Source organism: Drosophila mauritiana, chromosome 3R, assembly GCF_004382145.1.
Source record: "Drosophila mauritiana strain mau12 chromosome 3R, ASM438214v1, whole genome shotgun sequence".
Classification (NCBI taxonomy): Eukaryota; Metazoa; Arthropoda; class Insecta; order Diptera; family Drosophilidae; genus Drosophila; species Drosophila mauritiana.
The window spans coordinates 16,952,634-16,973,839 of NC_046670.1; the positions used below are offsets into that span (position 1 = coordinate 16,952,634).

Here is a 21,206-nt window from a genome sequence, read left to right on the forward strand (position 1 = left end):
AAAAAAAAAAAAAAGACTTGCCACTTGGAATGGGGTAACAACTTGAAGCTGAAATTTCGCGCACTTTGTTGCCAGATACTTTTTGGTTTTTGTTGTTTTTCTTTCTTTTTTTTTTTTGCACTGACTTTACACGCAATTCGGTTTTTAAACTTAGTTGCTGCCGCTGCTGCTTTTAACAACTGTTTTATGCTGTCGATTGCAGTTAAAATTAAAATGGAAATGGCTTGTAAACGACGCGCTAAAAGACATTATGCATTTTGCACAATTTTTGCTTTTTTGCTCTTTCTTTTCGGTGCTTTAGCATAAGAAACAAGTTAAGAAGCAGCCGAAAAAAAAGCGAAAAACCTTTTAAGTTATTTCAGTTTACTAAATGGCAACATAATTCATGGATCGTAGTTTCTTGGCTTTTATGTTAATTGCAGCGTGCCAAAAAAAAATGCCAACACTCTGCGATTTCTAAAACTAACTTAAGAGAAGTTCTTAACTTTGTTGACCCCTGATTTCTGCATAAAAAGAATGTATCTCACTTTGGCTTCGGCTAATTAATATAAATTTCATTTGTCCCCCCCGAGATTGACGGCACTACAAAGGGCGGATAAACAAAAGCCTTCTTTCAGCTGAAATTTAATACGATTTCAAAGGCACAAACGGCCCTGCAACGGAAGCAACTGCAATCCTGCCACTGCCGCTGCCACATCCACTTGACAAGCTCGCCAAGCTGGCCAAGTGGCAAAGTGGCCAAAAGGAAGGAGTAGGGGCTCACTTAGCCCTCAGACTTACTTGCCTGATGTTGTCATAAAGAGCGGTTAAATAGCAAAGCGAAATGCGAGCTTCACAAATGGGCGCTTCACTTCCCCAAGAGTCGGGGTAAATAAACTCGATGGCGACTTACGGGGAAATGAACTTGTTGGCCAGCAGAAGATGACCAACGGATAATGGCCGAAAGTCCTGGCCAAAAGAGAGTCCTTTTAACGTGGGCCAAAAATGAAAAGACTTTGAACATATTCAGTCTAATTACCTTACTAACACACTTTTCAACTGTCAAATTAAAGGCAAATTACATATCTGACATTTATGACTCTGGGTTTTCTTCGTCTCGAAAGCAGTTACTTCCATTGCCAAGTGAAACCATTAAAACGCCATTAAAATTGACGTCACTTTTGTTGATTGTTCCCTCACTGCAAACACTAATTTTCATCATCAGGGTTAAGTAGCTAAGTTGCTTTTGGTAGCGCGATTTCAAAACGGGTTAAGTCAATTTTAGGGCATTCGAAAATGTTAGTTTAATTGATTTGGCAAAACTTTGAATTTATGACAGCGATAAGGAATTGATGACTTTTTCTTGTGAATTTCAATTACTAGCATTTCCATTTTAAAGGGTTTCTGGGAACGAATCAATGCCTAAAAAACGTAATAATTTTAAAATAGTTGTGTATATTTATGCATATTTAGTCATGTGTTGGAATTGAAATCTCGTTAATGTACCGAACTCCATAAAACTGTTATCAGTATCAAATACACTCCAGTTACATTTAATTGAACAAATATTTGAAGATATTTTGAATTTAAATCTGAATTCCAGCCAAGCTAGTTGGGGAAATAAACCCGACTAATTGTTCATAAAAAATGTGAGCGAAAATAGCTGAGAGCGGCACAAACAATACAAATTCACGTACGTTAAAAATTAAAAAGCGTTAAATTGCGAAGAGCGGCAATGCTCGCAAAAAAAAAAAAACAATGCAACGCAGAGCAATAAAAGCGCACGAATTTCCACATATGACGACAGCAAACTGCAACTGCGAATGCAACTGCAAAAACAGCAGCAACAACAACACCGGAGCGTTTATTTATGTAAAGGTCAATTTGCAATATTTGCGCAAGGTTAGGCACACACGCTCTCATATGCGAATGTGTGGGGTGATCGAGCTAAATGAACGATGATTGCGGGAAGCTTTATTCTGTGCAACTGTAAAAGTGGCAAAAATGAAAAACTAAATCAGCGATGGGAAGCCAGATTAAAGTTATCATCATAAGTCCCTCGCCAGGTGCCATTAGGTGTCCGTTTGGAAAATGGCAACGGCTAAATGACATTAAAAGGAATTCCAGCTGACAATGTCGAGCGGATTAGCAGGGTGTGCGAAAATGCACTCAAGCCGCAAGCCTTCCGCTATTTCTGTCGATTTCAGTCTGCTTCTTGGTGGTTCAGTGGGTGGTTGAGTGGATGGGTGGGTGGAGGTCATGATGAGCACCATCCTTGGCCAAAACGAAAGGCAAAACAAAACACCGGCTTCAACAAACTCGGGCAAAAACGTGCCAAAATCGGTTTGAATGGCCAATGCTATGAGCAAAATTAGGGTGGATCGATAAGTTAGTTAAAGATGTAAGCTTATAAATTGTTCATGCAGTTTATTAAGTAATTGCAGGGTATTTTTAAAGTCCTAAGTTATAGAAACAAGATAGCAAAATAACCCTTTTTGTCACCAAATGTCACAGATAAATTTTAAATTACAAGTAAATCTTTGAATTGGCATGAACAAAAGTTATTAATTTGATAATAATAATTGCAAACTGCAGAAGCGACCCTCTCGCATGCATAGATGCATTTGCATAGCCAATGTCAGTTCCATTTATGCCATTGGCTCGCCTTCGTTTTGCATTGCCGTACGTTGTTGCCCCAAGGTTGCATGCACCATATTATACCATTTTATGGGGGTGCGATCTTGCCGCTATTTTGTTTGCCGCTTGCCACCGATAACCGCAGTCCATCGACTAATGATATATGTATGTATGTAATCGCCAGACTTCTGAGATCTGTGTGCAGCTGTGCAACGAGCATGTTGCATCAGCGGAAAACCGGCTAAAAAACATGACAAACAATTAAAAATGCAACTTTTGTGATATTGTTGTTGTTCTGGTTTCGGTTTCGGACAGGTACTTTTTGTTATTTTATTTTTACACACTTACGTACAATAAAAAAAAAGAAACAAATGCCGGCTATAGTTGTTAATTTTACTCGTTGAAAGTTAATAGTTTTATTTTTCTTATCATGACAGTTGAACGCAAATAGCGCAGACAGCGCGGGGCGCTTGTTGCACAACTTTTATATGAACAAGCAGCGCGTGTTGTTTGCATTATTTACTATTTGGCTGTTGTGTTTTCATTTTTTTCGTTTATTCCTATTTTACATTCACAACAACTCTTGACCGAGACTGCAATCTCAATTGGGGTTCAACGAGTGGGGGGACCTTACCTTTACGAGTGCCAAAATAAACATCGAGTTTAACATCATGGTTCAAAGGATGCTTACCTGCAAGTAAAAGAAAACGGCAATGAAACATTTATTTTGACTTCCATCTACGCAGGGCAAATATTTTACTAAGGCCAATCTCCAATGGAATTTGGCTGACTTGGTTTAATCAAATACATAGATACATACATATACGACTTGTATATTTATGTTTTCCTCTTACGAAATTTCTGGTTGCCTGGCTGCCATGTAAAAGCACGAGCGATAAAAAACTTTGACTAAAAATCTGCCCGATATATTGTTTGTACTTCCAAGTTTCCGCAGCCCATTTACAGCTATCTAAACAGAAACGAGAACTCCACAAAATTCTGTCTAATACAATTCACCTTGAACAGCAATGAAAACGAAGGGGAAAAACTAACAAAACTTACACAAAACTGATAAAGAGCAAAACCAGAAAGAAAAAAAATAAAAAAAACTATAGTGGAATTAAACAAGTATTCAAATAGTTGTTGAGGGCAGCGATTGATAAATAAATTGAAATTGAAATCAAGTAGTTGAGATACATATTTCCGAGTGACACCATCCACAATCAACAATGTTAACATGGACCGCAAATGGGAAAAGTATTTCACATGTTATTTATTATGAGTTTTGTTGAAACTAAAGCCCATATACCACAAAAACCCCAACCCTGCCCTTTAGCATAATGCCAATCAACTATACACACACACACATGCACACAATGGCAGCCTAATTTATGAAATTAACAAACGCACAGTGGCCGCGATAAAAAACAGGCTAACCAGCTACATAAATAAATAATAAAATAAACCACAAACCAGCGAAAAAAAAAAAACAAAAAAAATAGAACATGAAGCATGGAACATGGGCCCTTATTTATTTACAGTGAGAACATTTCGTATGGCGTCCCAATCAGCAACTCACCAAAAGGTGATAGTGATAGTGTGCGCCCAGTTGGGGCGTTGTGGCGCAGGGGGCGGGGCAGATCGGGGGCAGGGACGCACACGAGTGCTGATGTCGGTAATCAACCTTGAATTCGTTTTATAAGCGCCTACACACCACAAACAACAAAAAAAGCTCCGACGAAGCCAAACGAAAAACGGAAACTATGTAAAATGGTATTAGAATCGCGAGATACTTGGTGCTCAAATCCAGCAGCTTCCAATCCCAGGTTATATATATTTTCATATCAAATTAACATTTTACCAACATGCCCAGATTTTCAAAAGCTGATGTCGTAACAAACTTGTTTCCTTGTTAGTTTTTTCCTTCTTAAGTTTTCTGTAGTGGCCTGCCACTCAGGTAAAATCAGACGTCACTCGCATCGAGTTTTCTGCTCGAAAATGAAAAAATAAAACTATGTTCGCTCGGAATGAATAAAATCAACATAATTCAAACATAATTCTCAAGCTCAAGCAACAGCACGTGATGGCAGCATGCAAAGTGAGCTAAATATATATTTATCTGTTTTTGTTTATTCATATACACATGCATATATATAGATATATACAAACGACTGAACCGATCTCGACTTTGGCTTTATGTTTTCCTATTGTGGATACAAAATATATAAGCCAGAGCCCACCGTTTAGTTTGATTGTCCAAGGCTGTGCATTGAAATTCAAGGCGTGCCGCCACTCATTAAAATTTATCTACGTCATAAATTCCCAAAAAAAAAAAAAAATAGCCCACCAAATTATGTATGTTTAATGCAAAGCTACCATTTGCATGGCCATTGTAAAATATTGGGCAACGTTGCGTATGAGCGATACCGGGTTTATGTTGATCTGCAGAAGAAAACGCACGAGAATGCCAACTAATTGGTCTGTCATACAAATTAAGCCCATTTTAATTGCACATTTTAACTGATGCTCTGGATTAGCATGCATATTGAATGAAAAACTTTCCCAAATTGAATGTTCAAAACATAAATGAAAGGTTTGAAGACAGATTAAAATTGCTTTGGATTTTCTTTGCTCTCTGCTCTTTTCATGTCATTGCTCTAAATTCTCTGATTCGAGCAGTTTAATTAATAAATATTTTGATGGACGAAGTGCCACCGAGTGACTGATTGACATATTTGCAATCTCGTATTTGACTTGCAATTGTTATTGGGTGCAGTTCGAAAGTTGAAAGCGAATGCCAAAATATCACTTGGAGCCTAATTAATGGCATCAAATAGAAGAGAGATGTTTAGACAGCTGTGTTTATAGAAATAGTGTTATTTATTTGCCTTTTCTCCAATGACAAACGATATTAGTTTCCAAGCAATTTGAAAGATACACACATAAATCTTTACTTATAATTTATATGCTAAGATAGGTTTATAACTATTTCGAAAGCGTTTTAAATTGACTTTACAGTTGTATATACAAATATATCCATTATGCATCGCTCGAAATTTGTGGCTGCAAAAAGCAGAACAGGCAAAAGGCATCGAGCAAGTTAACTAAAAATAAGCACATTTATTGCTGTTTTGCCTCCGTGTTGCTTTTGTTTCACCATTTTTGCTTTGTCTTCCGATGCACTGAGGAAAACGAATGGGTGCGAGTGCAGCGGCGAGTCCCCGTTCACCTTCCGCAGGCGGTGGCAAATCCCCGCCCCCTTAAAGCCATCTCAATGCCAACGGCTTAAAGCTCAAAGCCTATCCGAGTTGTTTTTTTCTCTTGCCATTGCGCTTATTTTGTATCTCAGCGATACATTTTGTTGCTTTTGCTTTGCTTTGCCCGCTGTTGCTTTTGCTTTTGCTATGGCCACTTGCAGTTGTCATTGCGGTTGCCGCTTGCGCTTGGAAAATTGGGTTATTGGGTCATGATTCAGTTCGAAGCAATAGCATGCCAGCCACAACACAACACAACACAATCGCCTCGATTTGTATTTCGTTTTTGCCAGCCAGCCAGTCAGCCAGCGAGCGAGTGAGTGGGCTGTCAACAAAGCGAACTTGTGGATACATTTTCAGCTACTGTTTGCCGGCTGCAATTTAAACACGAATGCAGCGAACCCCAGACTCCAGCGAACTCATCGAAATCCCAATCCCAATCCCAATTGCAATCGCAATTCCATACCATCCCCAATCCGAAACCCAGTCAGAGTTTTGTGTGCCTCGCTTTGTATCTTTCTAATTGACTTCCCTCTTTTGTCTGGCCATTGTCAGCGATGTTGTCGTTTTCATTGAAGTTGCTGCTGCTGTTGCTGTTGCAGCTTGCTGCTGCTGCTGCTGCTGCTGTCGTCGTTGTTGGGGCAACACTTGACACTAATTAGGCCACTCTTTGTGCGCCTGAGCTTGCCTTGCATTATCTGCAGCTGAGCTGAGCTGCCGCTCTATGCAAATGTTTTCCTCCTCCGTTCGCCTTTCAATTAGCTGCCATCTAAATATGTATCAGAGCATATTTACTTGGCACTTGGGTCAGATAAGCGCTATATGCATGCACTGCACTGTACTGCATGCAAACGAACACATGCATACTAACATATGTGTGTGTGTATGCATATAGGAAGAGAATCGAAATAGTTCTCCTCGAGTGCGAGGTGCAAATAAACTACGCAGCTAAAAATACAAACAGATACAGTATCTCAATCAATTCTATTATGCTCGACTCGCAGTAAATCACTAGCAGACAAATTGATATTGTAATTTTCTCAATTCGGAGCATCCAAACAAATTCCTACACACTTACAAAATAACTTCCATCTAACTTGGAATTATTCCAGTATTATATCCTATAGTTATTCGCAGAACTCACGATTTTCTCGCCGTGCATTCAGTGTGCCATTGACCAACATTTTGCCGCCGCCTTCACGGCTAACATGTAAATCGTACAAGTCTAGAGATGAAAATAAGAAATGAGCAGGAAAACGGAGGACAACATGGGCCATAAATTTCAATCAAAAAGTCTGCCAGCAGCAATTAAATTGCGCAATTTTCGCCCTGCTTTTTTTTATGACCAGAGCATTTTTTCGGCTGCAATGAGAATTTGATTTTCTGGCTGAAAGATTGAGAACCGGCATTTATATACATATATATATATATATATTCAAATTATGTGGGTGATGGATGGCGTCGATGGGACTTGGAAATAATTCATCTGGGAAATGCGAAAAGCAGGTTATTATTCACACCCAACAGTTCACACCGGTTTGCCCAACTGCAAATAGATATGCATGGTGGAAACATCACATCACATCACAGGTACACACTGAACGACTCACAATTGCATAATGACTTTGGCAATTGCCACATTAGCATATCAAATATTTCTGTGGGCGTCTCGCATAGTTTGCTTCTTCTTTAGTTTTTCGAGCTGCCCCCGAATCGGAAAATAAAAAAACATTGTAGCACTGACACCAAATAAATTTGCAACTAGAAACTGCAAGTTTTGGACTTGGCTTTAATTTCGTTTTAGTGTTTTAGTGTGACAAGGCAAGGCGCTAAATTTGTTTACCGATTTGTTTCCCAAAAGCGACTAAAACCGGGGAGAAGCTGCCAAAGTAGCACACAGCATTTTTTGTTTGCTTTTTCGAGCTATTTCGTGTGTGATGCAAACAAAACGAAGCGAAATGCAGTGACACACTTAACTTCCAAGTTGGTCACCCTGTCGGCTACGCAATATTCGTGGTTCGTACTGCATTTGGAATTTAAAGAGGCGCAGATATGCATGTGTGTATGTGTGTGTGTGCTCAAAGGAAGCACTTCAGTGCCACTCCCCTTCTAAACACGAACTGAATCAACTTCATGTTTTGATGATATCTGCGTTACCCTTTTCCATACCCATACCATACCCTTTCCCATTCCCGTCGAGAAATGTATGTCATAATTTCGCCTGGTTTCTGGTCTCTGGTTTGTTTGTTCGCCCCGTGTTTTTGGCTTGTTTACTTTGGGAATTTGCATGCAGCGCCTCCCGTTTTTGGCCATAACAACAAGTTTGCCCTGCCGGCATCGAACCATTTGACCCATTTCGCCTGCCAACCGAGTGAAACATTTTGTTTTGTTCGAGCAACTGGGTCAAATTGGGCCTATGGCCGCCACCCCCCTTAAAAAGCATTGATTAATCAATCCCCCCCAGCTTTGATCTTTTTCCCCCTTCGGGCAGTGTAAACAGAAAGCTAATAGATGATGGAGTTACAATCACCGGCAGCTGACAGCTTCCCAAGAAACAGCCAGCCGGGCATTTCGTCATTGGCCAAAATGACGATGGATGGTCAACAAACCTGGGAAGCACCCGGCAACGGAGCAAACGAGACTCAAATTGCTTCCCAGTCGAGTCATTGTCTCATAGTTATTTAGGTATTTATTTATTTTTTTGTTCTTCGCCTTCTCAGCCGAGTTTCTTGACCGAAAGACCGGCATATTTTTGGACCTATGACGAAATGACGAGAGCCTATAGTTAAATTAAATCTGACACGAATCTGGGTTTGACTTTTTATGACGGTTTTACCATTTAATGGACTTCTTCTTCATTTTCGTTTCGCAGACAGAGAAAGCGAGACAGCACGATTGCGTTGGACGGAGAGGGGGCGACCGAGGCACAAGGAGCGAGTTCGTTTGCCTCACGTTCAGAGCAGCCACCACCAAGTTTGTTGACCTTCATCAAAATCTGGCGGGGGCAACAGGCAGACACAACTCTGCCGCAGACCCGACAAAAAACAAAATAATAATAAAACAACGCAAAGGATCACCTGTTGCTGCAGCTGCTCGACGAAAGAGACGGGCATATGGGATGCGAGAGAGAGAGAGAGCGAGACATTGTGAACGATAAAAAACAAAGGGAATCGGTGGAGGACTAGAATTCCTCCACTTGTCTGGCTGCCAAATTTGTTATCTAAATTATTAGATAAATAGATTAAATTAATGAAACAACACTACACCTGAGCAATACAAATTTGGCATAATATTAGTTCTCAATAACTGTATAAATGCAGAATATACTTTTCTGCTCGAGGTAAGCTACAAATTATGCAAACAGAAACGTCAAATTGCTTCACACTCCAATCAAAATCTACTTACAGCTCAACTGCAATCGGTTTATTCGACTCACAAATTATTACATAATTTCATAATCGGCAATTCAAAGCGAAGAAGTGGAAGCGAGACGACAAGTGTCAAAGACTGCAGCTGGAATTCCAAGCGATTTAAACAGCACAATTACGGGCGATTTAAAACGCACTCGTCGGCGGGCGAAGGAGGCAGCGGAATCGATAATATGTAAATGCGTTTGTTACCCTGCCAAAATGAACCGAGAACCGAAAACAAAATACAGAGAACACAAACACACACAGCGACCCAAACAGTCGAAATACTCGAACGGGATCAACGGCTCTCGTTCCCGAAAGTTGAATAACCCAAATGGGCGTATAAACAAAAAAGAAGAAGAGAGGGAAAAGTAGAAGCAGCGGGAGAATGCGTACAAAACTGCAGAAGAACCCAGTAGAAACGAAATAGGTCGGCATAGGTATTATTATTCCACTAATAACTCCAAGGCCTAATTATGCATAATGAGTCACAGAGCTCAGCATATCTTACATTCATAACGGAAAAGTGAGGCGCCATGAGTAACACGTTCTACGTAAGATGATCAACACCCCGATGACCAAGCACATCGATCGTACATATATACGTACATACTGATGTACATATAACCCCCTTGCTAAAGAAATTGGGGACAATAAATGATATCACAGCGTGGGGCTTACCCTAATATCAGACAATCAGCTTTGCTGCGTTCACATTTCAGCAGCAGCTACATAGTATATGTTCCCCTAAACTTTATATGCACATATTATTGAGCATATCCAGTTGCATTTCCTATGCTCGTATGTACATATGTATGTGCATAAACTACCCCCCTTTCTATGCGGATTGGTTTCGAAGGACCAAAGGATTCCTTGCCGACCCTTTATGTCATTCATGTCTCAATACGGATCTGGGAATTTATGCGAGAGTTTCCTGTTTCAATTAAATTTTATTCGAGGCGATAAAATTTTACGAGTCTTCGCATTGTAGCGCAGGAATAGGAGAAAAATTGTCAAGAAAATGCCAATGGAATTACAGTCTGTTTTTCATTTGCCACATTCGCAATTGCTATGCGCACTTCTTTTTGCTTCGTTTTGTGGCCAAAAAAAAAACTTTAGCAAAAAAGTAACTGTTATGGCAAGTGCTCGAGGAATTTCAGCTTTGGTTCAATTAATATCTGAATGGCAAGCGAAACGACGACGTCATCGCAAGCAACCCCATGTGACTAATGCCCCGGCGGAGTGAGTGTTCTATATTTATCCTGTGACGTCGTAGGCAGTGTTTATGGCCCACACAAAAGCCCACCGGCCCATCCGCCCACGAGTTAGTGAAAATGGAAAGTGGAAGTGGAAGGAATCGTGGCTGGTGGGTGGTGCGTGGCGGGCTAATAACACCCACTCAAATGGCCAGAAGGCAGGGCCTTGGGACATTTGGCAACTAATCGCCTCGTAAATATGACACTGCAATGGAACTTGCACGGATAATCCAGAGACGACGACAATGCGAAGCAGAGAGCAAATAAAGCAGGGTCAAATGAATCCGGCCTTTTCGAAAGTGTGATAAGCACTCGGCACTCGGCGGGTAAAACGCTACGTAAGCAAACAAACAAGCGAGCGAGAGAGCTCACACCGACATTACGTATACACAGTGAGCGCAATGATGACGACAGAAATTGCGTAGCGAATGCCAGTGAAACGGTAGCATTGTCACTGACCAGGGACGTACTCGTTGCGAGCATAGGCTACAGGAAAACTCCATTAGTGGGTCATCCCCTCTTCGACGGACGCCCCTGTCAACGCCCCCTGGAATTTATAGGGCCAAAAGGTAAGAAATATGCCAGAGAGCCAGACAAAGCAAAAGGCAATGAAGCGAATTTGATTGTTATGTGAAGCGAAAAATGTTAAAGTGAAGACAAAGGAGGGTTTAGTGATGTGAAATGGAAAGGTGGGTACATTAAAATCGTTTATTGTTTATTTTTGACTAGAGTAGGAAACCATTTTCCCCATTTGAAATATATGCAAATATATGTAGGTTGATATCTCGATTGATAAAAATCGAACCATTCGCATACTGTTCTTTAAACTTTTGACTTTTCTTCATATCTATTAATAAATCGCTTTTATGTATACCCCAATCTGTCTTGTATCCGTTTTGGGTACAGTACCCACCCCATCTTCGTGTGGGCGGCAAAGGGAGAATTTAGGTTGTTTTGCATGCTGCACGAAACTCATTCAAGTTAATTTAATCGCGTAATTTACGCATGATTGGCATCGAAAACGCGTGAAGACATCGGCCGGGTGTCGGCTCAAAAGCTTCTTTTTTCCCTTCATTCCATTCGTTTGGCGGTGTAGCTTTCGAAATGTAAATAAACGAAAATAGAGACCAAATGATGGTTTTCGGAGGGGAGGCGGGTTTTTGGGGCGATGACGTCGCCACCGCGCCTACGCGACCGAGGGAAAAATGAAAAGAAGAAGCCTCGACATAAACAAAAAAACGACCGAATCGAAATACACACAAATACATACGTACACAAACACACACACATACAGACAGAAGCGCACAAAGGGAGAGGGAGCATAGGGCCCAGCATAACGGTGAGAAAACAAAATGGCGACCATATTGCGTTGTAGTTTTTCGGAGCTTGGGAGGCTGCCATTTTGTTTTTGGCGCCATCTCACCCCCACTCCGCTTCCCTCTCTTTCTCGCTCCCGGGTGCGTAAGTTTCGTGTTTTCTCTGTTTTTTTGTAAACTTTGGCGGTCCAGCCGGCCGGTGGATTGACGGAATGACTGACCGACTGAACGAATGAATGAATGACTGAATGAGAGTCTGGCAGACGCTGCATTCGAAATGCGGTAGAAAGTGGCCACAGACGCGGCTCAGTGGTAGAAAGTGTGAAGTTTTCGACTTTGTTTTTGCCAGCCACCGGTATTAGGTTGGTATTTAGCTGTGATTTAGATATGGATTAAAGTGCAGCCCAAAAATAATATTATAAATGAACAATAATTTTAGTGATCTGATATAAACTACTTTTAGTAAAAACTAAAATAAAGCAATTATTATCTACTACGCTTTAGTTTAACTTGAATAAACATCGTATCGTAAGTTGCTTTGGAGGCCGTTACCACACAACTCTGTTTTCCCCAATCGTAATTATCCCCGAAATCAACTTTCATAACAGTGAGCTTGCAATGGATCTCCGTCTTCCATACAATCCACCAACTGGGGGATTCAATTGACCGTCCGAGGAGAACTCGTCCGTCCGGCCGTGATAAGCCGCATACGATAAGCGTGCGAGATTTACTATCGCCTTGCTTTTCAGGGATTTCCAGCTTTGCAATGTGCCTGCCACTTGAGCTGCGACTTCGGCTCGGCAGCTGCCGTTGATTCCCCCCGGGTGCAAGTTGCTGCTGTCAATTGCACATCAGTGCCAAAAGGGGTTGGATGGGGTGCAGCGGGGGCTGTGGGGCCGCAGTGGCGGATAGTGGCAACAAATTTGTGAAAATCAAGTCAACGGCTTGCTGCTGCCACACAGAAAGTAAACAACACATAGAAAATATACCCCATTTATATCTTAGGTTTAATATATACATAGATAAGTGTTATTTTTCTTTATACTACCAAATAAACCTTGATTTAATTCAGAAAATAATTGATTCGTTGTCAATAAACTCCTTATTTATAGTAATACTCTTATATATGATATCTAAAATATAGCCGCTCATTAAGCTAACATCAATATCAACTGAATAATGATAGCTCTTTAATAAAATCAGTTCGACCCTTGTTTACTGCCCTCGTTTTCTATCCATGAACCCATTGTTTTGTTTCAAATTACAATCAATTTGGTTGCTAGTTCGGTGGTGCAGGGGAAATTGTTGCAGCTCAATGGCAATGGAATGCAAAGGCAATCCCCCCACCGCACCCCCTTACTTCAGCCCTTACTTTTCCGCAGTGAAGAAAAGCCAGAAAAAGCGACGAAACATTTTAATTTGATTAAATTTCATGTGACCCAAATACCGGAAACAGTTGTTCTCAGTGCCCTAGACGAAAGTCCCCTCCCACCGACCGCCACCCGCCACCCACTGCCCTCCGCCCACTTTCTGCCCCCCAGGAAGAGTGACAATGGCCTCGCATTACGGAGAGCGAAAAAAAGGCAAGGGAAAACGCAGAGAAGCGAAATGGGCGCAAAACAAAATCAAAATTGTGATAAAAAAGGGGGGAAAATGGAAAAGCGGTTAAGGGTGAACCCAGAGGGGGGTGCTAAATGGGTGGGGGGGGATGTGGGTTTGCGTGTGTGAGTGTGTTTGTTCGGCGCAAACTGGTGACGTTGACATCTTATTTCATTTTATACATTTTTCGGCTTTGCGCTGTGCCACATGAAAAGCAATTTTCATGCGTGGCTTCTTCTCCTTTGTGTGCGTGTGTGTTAGTGTGTTTGTCTGCAAGTGTGCGTGCTTCCGCTGACAGAATCGAATGGAAACCGAACCCAAAGAGCCGGTTTTTCTTCAAAGCGAAACATATACAACAACAACAAAAAGTATACTTATAAAAAAGGAGACTCTCACACGCACACACACACACACACCGGCAAACTGAGCGTGCGTAAAGTGCGTAACTGTTGTTAATAAGAAACGGGTTTGCTTTGGGCTTCTTTATTGCCATCTCGCTCTGGCCGCTTAGCTGGTGTGTACAGCTGTTTTCTGTTTATCTCGCACTTTCCGCCTCCTCTTTACATTCGTATTTTTGTTTACGTTCTGTGGCACGCACACGAGACCACGGCACGCACACGACTCCCCCCGACCACTCACCCATACCATTGTGCTTGGGTATCTGCAAGTTTGTCGTATCCGTATCTGTATCTGTGTATCTGAGTGTTGGACTTTCTGCTGTGGGAGACACATTTTCACACTTTGCGCATCTCTCTATCTGCCTATTGCGTATTTGTTGTTGTTGGGGAAAACCCTCTGTGCCTTACTTAATCACCAAAAATTCAACTTCATCGCTTTCACTTTTAAATTAAGTCATAATAAAGCCAAGCGCAAATAAAGCCTTATAACGCACATAAAAAGACGAGAAAAAAACGTAACCTACTTTCGTGTGAATAAGATACTGCGCAAAAAATGATCGCAGATCAATAATTAAAGCTCTCGATTTTTTATTCAAACTGGACTTTTTCCCTTGAAGCTGTTCCGCAATCAAAATCGAGTCTATTTTGGTCAAATTTTTAATGACGCTCATAATAGCGAAAAAAATAGGCTTCCGGGTGGGGAGATGGCCAAAAACTGCAGTATTCGATTGAAATTTCAGGCAAATACAAGTTGATACTGGTTCGATATCGTTTTATCTGAATGCTTAAGCCATTTTTCCCACAAAACTTAAGCTGAAACACTTGGGATTCGATTCATTTTTGTTATTTTCCCGCTGTTCGCTGTCTTTCTTTCAGCGTTAATCAAAACCCCATTTCAAACTGACCCACATACCAAGGTGGCATGTACCCAAAACGCCAGACTCACCCAGACAAAGTCGAAAAATCAGGTGTTCACGTGTATGGGTTTCTGTGTCTGTGTGCATATCTGGTTGAGCTTGTGCTGAAAGGCCGCTTGAAAAAGCTAAAAGGCGCTGCTTTGAAAAACCGAAACTCAAACGAAACTGAAACCGAAACATGCTATAGGCATTTTTTGAAAGTCGTTTCGATTTTTCGTTTGGCAATCGCTATTCCCTTTTGATTGGACCCATTTGTGAGTCATGAAAGAAATTAACGCTATGACAGCAGATCAAGACCACGAGCAAGAGCGCTGGTAATCCAAAACCACCTAAAGGACAAGTCGTTCAACCTGCAAAAAGGTCACCGAGGCAGCAAAATCTACCCCCCTTAAAAAACAAGAAACAACACAAAGGCCAAGCGTTTTACTCCCTCGGATTTATAGCTTCCAATTGGAGTGCTGCATTATTTGTTGTCGGCCATCGTAAATTGCCAAAAAGCGGCGACTTTCTACCTGCAAGATCTACGAGTGGTCGGCAAGGTCGATTAGTCATTAGAGTGCGGCACCCAGACCAATATCAATACCATACCATACCGTGTCCAGAGTTTCCAGAACCGAAAATCCAAATACCGAAAACCCAAAACAAGGGGTCCTTACTCAAGTGGCCTGCCACTCAGTTTTTTCCGCTGGCCAGTTTGGCCAAACAAAAACCGAAAAAACGGCATACAGGCAAAAGGAACAAAAGGGGGAATTTATGTTTTTGCCGGTATCATAAAACCATAGCAATGCACCGAAAAAAGAGACGGGTAGACAGGCAGAGCAAGAGTGTGAGTGTGAGAGGTTAGAGGATATCCCTGGGCAGGTCGTTAGCCGATTTCGATGTCCAGCGAACAGCGGGTAGTCCTGCAAAGGAGCGAGATATAGGATATGGCAGCAGGAGCAGACATGCTCAGCCAGGACAAGGAACATCAATGCTCAAATGCCTGATAAGCGATCGCCGAGGTAATGGATTCATAAAGACACACACACACACACATATGTAGCTGATGGCGTGGAAAGTTTCTGGCCAACTCCAATTATCAGCTTACAACTACTTGAGATCGGGGCAAAACCCCTGAGAAACTTGATTGATTTCGGTGGGCGAGCGGTAGTTACAAATGAACTGCGGCTACCAGCTGGCCGAAATACGCTTTTGGCCGGGCCAACAAAATGGGTCGCTGCCGAAAAGTGAGAGGCCAGAACGCGCTTAAATATATTTGCTTTCTGTTTCTTTTCTTGTGATTTTTTTGTTTATTTTTTGAGCTCGCAATGAAAGTAAAAAGTGAGTTGGAGAAATGGGAGCAGCGGCACTTGCGTGCGTGCAATCACTTGGCAATGTCAATTTCAATGCCATTTAAACGAATTTCGTTTTAAATGCAAAACACAGGTAGAACGGGAGATAACGAGGGTAAAAACTACAAATTACCCTGGGCGGAAGTGGCAACACAAATCGGAGTGGGCTACCCGTCTTTAGTCCGCAGTCTTGACAAATTATACCCGACATTTGGGCCGGCAGCTGAGCTTAATTCTCGCCTGGCCTCCATTAAATGAGCTTTCAAATTATATGCGCTGCTGCTCCTGCTGCTGGACACTTGATTCATGGCCTGGCCATTATACGTCATCGTAATTGAAATGCGACTGGAAATGGACGTGGAAATGTAAATGAAAATGGAGATGGCGATGGCGATGGCGCTGGAAATGCGTGCAACAAGTTTCTCGTTTGAAATAACCTTAGAATTAATTGCCTCACGTTTCCGACTCAAACGAAAACAAAAAACAAAGGCAACTGCTCAACTTGAACCGAAAAACAAATTTCGGTTGGAGCCAAACAAACACTCGCACACACACACACACGTGACCATCACATGCCAGCGAGGACAACTATTGATAGATGTAACAAATTTCCCCACACCCCCAACCGTCAGTTCAGTTTTTCGATTACAAAAGCAGCAAACGAAAAAAAATGGATGAACAAAACACAGCAAACAAAAAAACCAATTGTTGATTGACTTACAACATAGCAGCGACGAACTTGAGCTCTTCACTTTTCTACTCATTTTCGAATTTGTGGCTAATGATGAGGTCATAAGAGTTGAAGCTTGTAAGTCGCACGTTTTCATACAACTCACATTACCATAGCTGATTATGCCAAAAGATTCCGATTCCAATAGCGATTCTGATTCCGAGGCTTTTCAGCGCCGTCGCCGATCGTAAAAGCCAGGCGAGCTAGCCAAACAAGCTGCGATAGATACATTTTCAGTGTTTTCCCCTTTTGGGCAGCGCATAAAACTCGATCGGGTCACAGTACGGGTATCTGTATCTGCTGGATGCCAGATACCGCAGACCAGATACTAGATACTGAACAGTGTATACCGAATGCTGAGCTGAACTGAACACTGAACACTGGGCACAATGGGCCGACATCAAGCTGGGGACAAGCCCACACATCTGGCAGCCAGCTAGCCTCTGACAAATTTATCGACTCGCCGCCACACGGAAAAGATATGCGCAGCTGACTTGGCATTGAGGAGCACGTATCTGTATCTGTAAATCGAAGCGTACGGGTGGGTACACGGTTCGAAAATCTTAAGCAATTGATAGTGTAACATCACTTTGATGATAAAATAAAATATGAAGATAAGAATGCTATTTCGTCCGGTGTATCTCGTCATTCGCATGCAACAATTACAAAGGTTCTAAGCGTTTATTACTCAAGAGAGAGAGAAAAACAACGGGCCGGCAAAAAACAACAAGCTGTGAAAACTGCAAGGCAGACCCGCCGGTGGAGCGACAGGGATGGCGCGAGGAAGAGAAAGGGACGGAGCACAGCTCGAAGCCGGCTGTTGCATCTCTTTCCCACCGCAGCGCAGTCAGCCGGCAAAGCGCGTTGGTATTGGTATTTGTATCTATCTCACAGATGCATGTGTTCCGCTCATGTATCTAACTATCTTTGTATCTTTGCCATCTACATATATGTATGCCTGACTTATGACGCAATTCGAAAAGTTCATCTGATCTTTTTGCGCTCCGTCTCCCTCTTTCTGGGTATCTCTATCCGTTTCCATCCAGCCGGTTGATGTTGTTGTTGCTAAGGCGCGGCCGCAGTCCGTAGAATTAATCTATATAATTAGCTGTAAAGCGTAGAAACATCAAGCCATGTATCTCTATTTAGCCCTGAATTTGTAGCGCATTTATTGCAATTGTTTCCCCCATTTTACATTACTCTTTTTCATTTTTTATGGTTTTTATTGTGGGTGTTTGTTGCTCGCTCGAAATTCTTTCACGAAACCGAATTCTAAACAAATTTCCATTACGACACGATCCCATCATCAACATCATCGTCTCATCCGCAGAAGAGCATCGTCGTCATTGAGATTGTTTTTTTGGGTTTGCGCGTTCGGATTCGGGGCGATTCTATAAATGCCGCAACCGATGATGTTTCACTCTTGAATTATTTTTCGCCGCTTTTATTTATTAATTTTGTTTGTGTTTGCTTAGCAGTTGAGCAGTTCAACGATTCGAGTGACGTAATGGCAAAGGGGCTGTGGCTGGAGGATTAGCTAGATCATGTGTGTGTGGGATCAACTTGGGCGAACAAATTCACGACAGGCCAAGCAATAAAGTTTATAAACTATTGCATATCTGGAGAGGTATTCAATACGAAATTTCGTAGTCATTTCAGTGGTTCTATTTTAGCATGGCGGGTTCAAAAAAGTCTCGTTGGGAATCAGATGCAACATAAAAGTGCCACACATTTCCCGCTTTCGCTGTGCATCAAAGATACGTAATTAAATCTGAAGCCGCTTTAGCTTCTGGTCAATCTAATCTTGGGGGCTCGAACTGGCCCTCAATCGAGAGGGTTCTCTATATCGAAACGCACGAGCAAGAAGGCCAACCCAGAGCGTAACCCAATTACGTGCCAAAAAGCGGAATGCGACCCTCGACAAGTATTTTTTGAGCTTTTCTCTTTTTTTATTCGTTGCATAGTTGCACATAGAACGTGATTGCACATACACACACTACTTATATACATATAGATACATATACACTGTATATCGTACGGTACTGTACACTGGGGTGCGAGTAAATATATGCTCTGAATAACCCAGTACATAGGCGCATAGATACATATGTATGTACATCTGTCTATGTGCATGTGTATGCTGCTGCGCCCCCAAAAAGGGGAGGGGCATGCTGTGGTGCGGCCAAGCCAACCTTGACACACTTTTCGCCGCCCCACAAAGCTGATGATGCTCATCATGATGTGGATGGTGATGGTGATGATGATGATGTTGGCGATGATAAAGACTTCGACAGCCAGCAGCCTTTCTCGGCTGCAGTGGTCAACCCCCCAAATGAAAAAGTATCTAAAGGATGCAGAAACTCCCGCTTGGATTTGCTGTATACTCTGCCTTTGAAGTTTAAAGAAAACCATCAGTTTGTCTACCCATTCCCAATCCTCTAGCTAATATATATGTATACTTAAAGGTTGTGACCACTCACCTCATTTCCCACTGTTGTGATCTTGACAATCACCTCGTCCTTGGTAGCGTCGTGCTTGACGACATCGCCGCTCTGCTCGCGTCCGTTGTAGGTAAAGTAGACCCGCTGGCCGGGCTGCAGTTCGGTGTCCATGATGGACCGGAATCCGGGTCCAATCAGATCCGACTCGCGGAACTCCTTGATCATGGCGCTGCGGCGCAGTGCCTGAGCGGGACTGATGTGTACGTTGGCAGCGCGACGCGTCTCCACGATGACCGACGGATCTGTGGAGGATGTGGACGAGGCCGAGGCCGCGGACGACGTGGCAGCGGTTGGGGACTCGACGGCGGTCTTGAAATCGAAGCGGACCAGGTAGCGCGTATCGGCGTTAATCGGTGCCTCGCCGGGCACCACAAAAGTGGGCGGCGGCGGCGGCGAGAGCGGTCCCATGTACGAGGGCGGCGTTTTCACGTCGGATATGGTGCCGGAGTACCAGAGGCCATCCGGACCCTTGGCGCACACCTTGGTGCCGATGATGGAGCGCTTGGCCAAACGGCGGCCGGTGGACATTTTTGTACGTTCGGTTATACTACTTTCAGGGGGGGATATTTTACTTTCCAGCGCTTTGGAACTCGCTGGATTTTCTAGTCTTTTTTTACGTCTGTTTGTTTGAACTTAGAACTTGAACTTGGCCTTAATGGTTGGCCACATTTTCTCTTCGCACTCTAATCACTTTTGCTTTTTTATTGCACTTGAGTATTTGATTTTGTGGATATTTGTTGCACACTTTTTCCCAATCAGTTACACTTTTTTTTGTATGGTTATTAAACGCACTTTGTCTTTTTTGTGGAGTTTATTGCGGACTAAATGGGGAGATTTTGTGGATTACTTAAGTCTGGCAGACGTTCTTGGTCAGCCGGTAAACGTGAAATTGGCCAAGACTGGGCAGTTTCTTGATGATATTCTTGTGATACAGCTCCAGAGAGAAGGTGACGCGGTGCAGGAGCCACTGGGGCGGATGAAAGTGCGGCTTTAACTTCACATGCTCGGCGTCGCTGGGCGTCTGAATGGCGTGGCAGTTGCGTTTGTGCCTAAGCATAATCCAATTTTGACCGCTTGTAACGTCAGCTTGCAGTTCGAGCTTCCTGCGGGGAAAGTTTTTTGTTTTTCGTTTTTCGCGCTTTTGCCGGTCGTTACTTTTCACTTTTCTCTCAGTTTTCTTGCCAGCACACACACACACGTACACTTATACACACAACACACGGACACAACACAGAGAGCAATATGCGATGCAATTGGCGGCTGCTGCACTGATTTGTTTTGACTTTTATGTTTTTTGCGTTTCGCTTTGTGAGTGTGGCTATTTTGCTTCAAAATTGCCCAAAAAACTAAACGGAACACCAGAAGAGGGCCCGTTTGCCTTGGGTTTTTGGCTACTACTTAGTTTTCTTGGCTTTTCACTTGGCTGTTGGCTATTTTTCAGTTGTTTTGGTTTGGCGGAATTGCCCGAAAAGCGCTTATCGGTCTGCTCCCGAGAGTTGGCTATCAGAGACTGAGCGCACGAAAAACGAAACGAAAAGCAAACGGGCAGTTACAGTTACCCACACACACACAGACGCGCTCTCCCTCTCCGACTCTCTCTTATTTATGTGTGTGTATATATACATGTATGGCATCTACCTGCGTTTGGAAAAGCAAAATAAGACACATGTGTGTATGTGTGCGAGTGTGGGGCCTCCCCGCAGCATAAAAATGTTAGATGAAAACTGCAATTTCCACGACTAACAGAGCACCCAAAGAAGTGGAAAATCATATAATTATGCTATCTAAGTGCGCAGTTGTTAATCAACAATATAACTATGACGCCATCACTGGCTAGATGGAGCATAAAACACGGGGGCAGCATTGAAAAAAGAGCAG

At 42.6% G+C, this 21,206-nt stretch overlaps 2 protein-coding genes across 2 annotated transcripts in view; both read right to left on the minus strand.

Annotated features, from left to right (window-relative positions):
* Positions 1-20,163, minus strand: part of LOC117145832 — a 112,468-nt gene extending 92,305 nt beyond the window's left edge. The window contains 1 exon segment of the mRNA XM_033311633.1: positions 19,308-20,163. Within this exon segment, the coding sequence (XP_033167524.1) occupies positions 19,308-19,856 (549 nt within the window). The 5' untranslated portion in view covers positions 19,857-20,163.
* On the minus strand, positions 20,026-20,824 carry LOC117145835. Its single transcript, XM_033311635.1, has one exon. The coding sequence runs from the start codon at positions 20,383-20,385 to the stop codon at positions 20,176-20,178; it is 210 nt and encodes a 69-aa protein (XP_033167526.1). The 5' UTR covers positions 20,386-20,824; the 3' UTR covers positions 20,026-20,175.
* Positions 20,825-21,206: the final 382 nt, after the last annotated feature.